This window comes from Lampetra fluviatilis, chromosome 63, assembly GCF_964198595.1.
Source record: "Lampetra fluviatilis chromosome 63, kcLamFluv1.1, whole genome shotgun sequence".
Taxonomy (NCBI): Eukaryota; Metazoa; Chordata; class Hyperoartia; order Petromyzontiformes; family Petromyzontidae; genus Lampetra; species Lampetra fluviatilis.
The window spans coordinates 6676852-6682298 of record NC_136337.1 but is presented as its reverse complement, the minus strand read 5'-3'; the positions used below and the strand labels follow the sequence as shown (position 1 = coordinate 6682298).

Genomic DNA, 5447 nt, shown 5'->3' with positions numbered 1-5447 from the left:
GCGCAGTCCCCGGCGTGCGGGGTCAGGGTTCACCGCGCGCGTCTCTGGACCGGCGTTCAGTGACGGCTGCGAAAGATCTTGTTCGGCTTCTTCTTTGAAACAACAACAGCAACAACAGCAACAACATCACATTTATTTGTTTGTTTGTACCCGTCCGTTGATCGGTCCGCCAATTTCACGCAGCTCCCACTCGGCTGTGAGCTGCCACCATGTCGTTCGCCTACCCGGTTGCGTTCCGAGACGAGACGGCGGTGAGTTTGCGGTGTCTTTCGAACCCTTTCCACCACCACCACAACCCCCATTGTCTGTTCGATGGCTGGATGTACTCGGCCCCGGCCACAGTAACGTCGAGCGTCCTTCGTCGTTACAGACGCTGCGAGCCGGACAAGCATTGTGTTTGTTTAGGGGGCGGGTGGGTGGGTGGGGAGGGAGATTCGGTTTGTGAGCAAATGCTTTGTGTGGTTCAGACTTGCAATGGATGGACCCGGACTTGCCGTGAGAATGTGGAATTTCCAGCGCTGCGGCATCATCCGTTGTGGAAAACGTCGGCGGGCGTGTGGGGTGGGTGGGGGGCATTGGAAGGGCTGGGAAGGGCTGGAGGGGCTGGGAGGGCTGGGAGGGCTGGGAGGGCTGGAGGGGCTGGGAGGGGCTGGGAGGGGCTGGGAGGGCTGGGAGGGGCTGGGAGGGCTGGGAGGGCTGGGAGGGCGCCAGTGAACGTGGCAGGGTGGGGGCCCCCCACTGGGGGGCCACCGACGTTCTACAAAGTCTCGCAGCAGCGTGGCCGCCATGCGCGCAGCGGTCTCGATCCGCCTCCCGTGACGTTCTCACAGTGGAGAGAACGGCAGCGGTTTGATGTTAGCCTAAGGGGGTGGGGGGGGACCCCCCTAACAGCAGTTGTGAACCCCCCTAACGGCAGCTGTGGACCCCCCTAACGGCAGTTGCGGACCCCCCTAACGGCAGCTGGGGACCCCCCCTAACGGCAGCTGGGGACCCCCCCTTACGGCAGTTGGGGACCCCCCTAACGGCAGCTGGGGACCCCCCCTAACGGCAGCTGGGGACCCCCCCCTAACGGCAGCTGGGGACCCCCCCCTAACGGCAGCTGGGGACCCCCCCCTAACGGCAGCTGGGGACCCCCCTAACGGCAGTTGGGGACCCCCCTAACGGCAGCTGGGGACCCCCCTAACGGCAGCTGGGGACCCCCCTAACGGCAGTTGGGGACCCCCCCTAACGGCAGCTGGGGACCCCCCTAACGGCAGCTGGGGACCCCCCTAACGGCAGTTGGGGACCCCCCTAACGGCAGCTGGGGACCCCCCTAACGGCAGCTGGGGACCCCCCTAACGGCAGCTGGGGACCCCCCCTAACGGCAGCTGGGGACCCCCCCTAACGGCAGCTGGGGACCCCCCCTAACGGCAGTTGGGGACCCCCCTAACGGCAGCTGGGGACCCCCCCTAACGGCAGCTGGGGACCCCCCTAACGGCAGCTGGGGACCCCCCCTAACGGCAGCTGGGGACCCCCCCTAACGGCAGCTGGGGACCCCCCCTAACGGCAGCTGGGGACCCCCCCTAACGGCAGCTGGGGACCCCCCCTAACGGCAGTTGGGGACCCCCCTAACGGCAGCTGGGGACCCCCCTAACGGCAGCTGTCCCTGTGCGGCACGCGAGCCACTGAGTCCAACGAACCGGCGGCGGGGTTGTCCTTTGTCATCCATAGTACAGGGGTTGTGGTGGTTGTTGTTGTGGTGGTTGTTGTTGTGGTGGTGGTGGTGGTTGTTGTTGTTGTTGATGTGGTGGTTGTTGTTTGTTGGTGGGGGTTGATCGCGTGAAATAGAGAAATGTTGTGTCGTCACACCCGCTCGCCGCCACCCCGAAACAGCCAGCTAGTAAGGGGTGTGTCACGTGAACAGAACGTGTCGATTCGTTGCTAGTACCCTCACTAGTTGGCTGTGTCGCGTGGTGGCGGGTTTCACGACACATTTATATATTTACGCCGTCTAACCCAAAGAACAAACCTGTATTATGGTGGATATTGGTCGCGAAGGCCTACGTGCTGAATTGGCCTTGTCATGTCGTGGTGCGTGTGTTTGTACGAGGTTGGCGGATTTGTGGATGCCTTCATCCAGCAGTGGATTGGCCATGGCAGACGGTGATGTTGAGTGTCTGTTGTGTGCAGAGTGGGTCTGGCCACTCATTCATTCGGTGCGTAATCAACTAGCCATGCATAATCAGTCAACAATACGCGACATTGTCTGTAGAGTGCGACAGCTGCAGTGTGAATTGTCACGAAGACCCCAACTCAAACACCCATCCACTCACTCACTCACCCGCCCACTCACTCACCCACCCGCTCAACCACCCACCCACCCGCTCACCCGCTCACCCACCCGCTCACCCACCCACCCACTCACCCACCCACCCACTCACCCACCCACCTACTTACCCGCCCACCCAACCCGCTCACCCACCCACTCACCCACCCACCCGCTCACCCACTCACCCACCCACTTACCCACCCACTCACCCACCCGCTCACCCACCTGCTCACCCACCCACCCCCTCACCCGCCCACTCACTCACTCCACCCATCCACCCGCTCACTCACCCACCCGCTCACCCACCCACGCACCCGCTCACCCACTCACTCATTCACTCACCCACCGTCTCACTCAACCACTCACCCACTCATACACCCGCTCACCCGCTCACCCACCCATTCACCCACCCGCTCGCTCACCCACCCACCCGCTCACCCACCCACCCGCTCACCCACCCGCCCGCTCACCCACCTGCCCGCTCACCCCACCTGCTTGCCCACCCCACCCGCTCACTCACCCACCCGCTCACCCACCCACGCACCCGCTCACCCACCCACTCATTCACTCACCCACCGTCTCACTCAACCACTCGCCCACTCATACACCCACTCACCCCACCCACTCACCCGCCCACTCACCCGCTCATTTATTCAATGTGTCATCGTCGAGCGTTGTGGTAACCTCCTCAGTGGCCACGTGCAGCTTCTAGTAGCCCCTACGCTGAACTCTGTTAGTGGACAGTCGCTACCAACACGCAGCACTGTTTGTACAGTCACAGCTGCAGCGTGGGTTGTCATGAAGACCCCAACTCACCCACGCATTTACTCACTTACTCACGCACCCACTCACTCACCCACTCCCTCATCCACTCACCCACTCCTTCATTTATTTAGCGCATAATCACAGCTACAGCGTGGGTTGTCATGAAGACCCAAACTCACCCATCCATTTACTCACACACTCCCTTATCCACTCACCCACTCACTCCCCCACTCATCGACCCACTCAACTATCAACTCACCCACCCATCCACTCATCCACTCACTCCTTCACTTACCCACTCACCCCTCTCCTCCCTCACCCACTCATTCATTTAGTGCATACTCACAGCTGCAGCGTGGCTTGTCATGAAGACCCCATTCACTCATCCATTTACTCACTCACCCTCTCATTCCCCCACGCACTCACCCACTCACTCGCCCACCCACTCACTCGCCCACTCGCCCACTCACTCCTTCACTCACACACCCACTCATTCATTTAGTGCGTAATCACCGAGCCGTGTGTTTCTCGTAGCCCCCGCGCTGAACTCGGTCAGTGGACAGTCGCCACCAACACGCGACACTGTTTGTCCAGTCACACCCACAGCGTGGGTTGTCATGAAGACCCCAACGTGCGGAGGTTGGCCGCACAGACACCACCTCGCCCTGTGTCCGCAACCTGTCCAGCAAATTCCTCCTGACGGCTCGGCAGCGTGGAGCCCAGGGGTGGACAGACCGCCGACCGGGAACCGGCTCGGCACCAACGTTGCCCTCTGCTCCTCGCGCCAGCCGCTCTCTCGCGTCGTGTGGCGACGGACGAAATGCGGCAGGCTGAGAACGTTGGAGACCCTCGCGTATCGGCAGGCTTGGCCTGGAGCAAGTCTTATTACTGTATTGTTGTTGTTGATCTTCTTGGTTCTTTCGGTAAAGTCACGTAGAAGGGAAGTAATAAAATGATAAAAATAAAACATAATAAAATAATTCTCAGTGAGAAATAAATCTCAGTGAGAACATAATAAAATAATTCTCAGTGAGAAATAAATCTCAGTGAGAATTATTTTATTATGTTTTATTTTTATTATTTTATTACTTCCCTTCTACGTGACTTTACCGAAAGCACCAAGGAGATGAATCCCTGCAGTCACGAAAGCTTTAAATCGAAATTGTTGTTGATGTTAACGTTTTTACAAGATGCAGCAGACCCCCAACAAAGGGTTTCCAAGCGTCCGTACAGAAATAAAAAAACGTCTCTAGCTATTCTAACATATCGTAGGAATAGGGTAGGTGTTGAGTTTCTTTCTGAATGGGAGAATCTCAGCGGTGTCGGGCGCAGTTGCACAGGCAGAGAGCGTTCCAAATCTGAGGGTGATTGACTGAGAAAAAGGCCAAGCTCCGAATTTTTTTCTTTCACAAAAGCGTGGCTGACAAGATGAGCCGTGACCGCCGTGTGCGAGGGCCCCCAGACCCCAAGAACAAAGATTGTAAATCCGCGGTAGCTCGCGAGTTGTTGCGGCTTCCCGTCGGACGTGAGGGGGCAGCGGTGTTGCTCAGGGGCGGAAGCCACGGTCGAGAGGTTTGCCGAAGAGTTCCCGAGGTGGCGATGACGATCGCTGCTGCGATTCGTCGAGAGTGTGTAGCTGCGCAATCGACGGGCTGGGTGCGTGACGACCGGCGGAAGACCGGAGTTACGAGATGGCGAGAGGCGGTCAGCTTCAGCCCGGTGGAAGTGTCTCTCCCGCACCGCACGTCAGAGGTCGCAAACGGGTTTTGATTCCTTACCCATACCCGGCCGCACCAGGGTCGCAAACGGGTACCCGTACCCTACCCGATACCCGTACCCTACCCATACCCGGCCAGGTACGGGTAGGGTACGGGTATCGGGTACCTGATTGCGACCTCTGGGATGAAGCCATGTTGCAGGCGCGGGTGGGTTGATTCTAGGAACTTGAATTGTGAGAAGAGACAAGACGTTGGGAAATGAGTGACAAACGGTTACTCACCAGTGACTCACGGTCTACTCGTACCCGGCCGCACCAGGGTCGCAAACGGGTAGCCGGGTATCGGGTAGGGTACGGGTATCGGGTACCCGGTAGCGACCTCTGCCGCACGTGCGCTGCATCCAGACGCACCGACCCCATCCACCTTCCAGCAGCAACCGCTCAAAGGCTCGCATCCCTTGGGGGCTGTCGCCTGTCCAACCTCTCACCTGTTCATAGTTAGTGCAAATCTGGCCCTGTGACCATCCCTGACCGAGGCCTCAATACTCGCCCTCCTGGAACAGACACGAGCCTGGCCGCTCGCTCTAACACTACCGCCACACCTAACACTAACGTCCGACACTAGATGGATAAGACCGCTTGCTAACATTAACCCTA

At 59.2% G+C, this 5447-nt stretch overlaps 1 protein-coding gene across 1 annotated transcript in view; it reads left to right on the top strand.

Annotated features, from left to right (window-relative positions):
• The window catches only part of PREP (prolyl endopeptidase), a 22197-nt gene continuing 16750 nt past the window's right edge, over window positions 1–5447 (top strand). Inside the window, 1 exon segment of the mRNA XM_078881972.1 lies at window positions 1–251. Within this exon segment, the coding sequence (XP_078738098.1) occupies window positions 210–251 (42 nt within the window). The 5' untranslated portion in view covers window positions 1–209.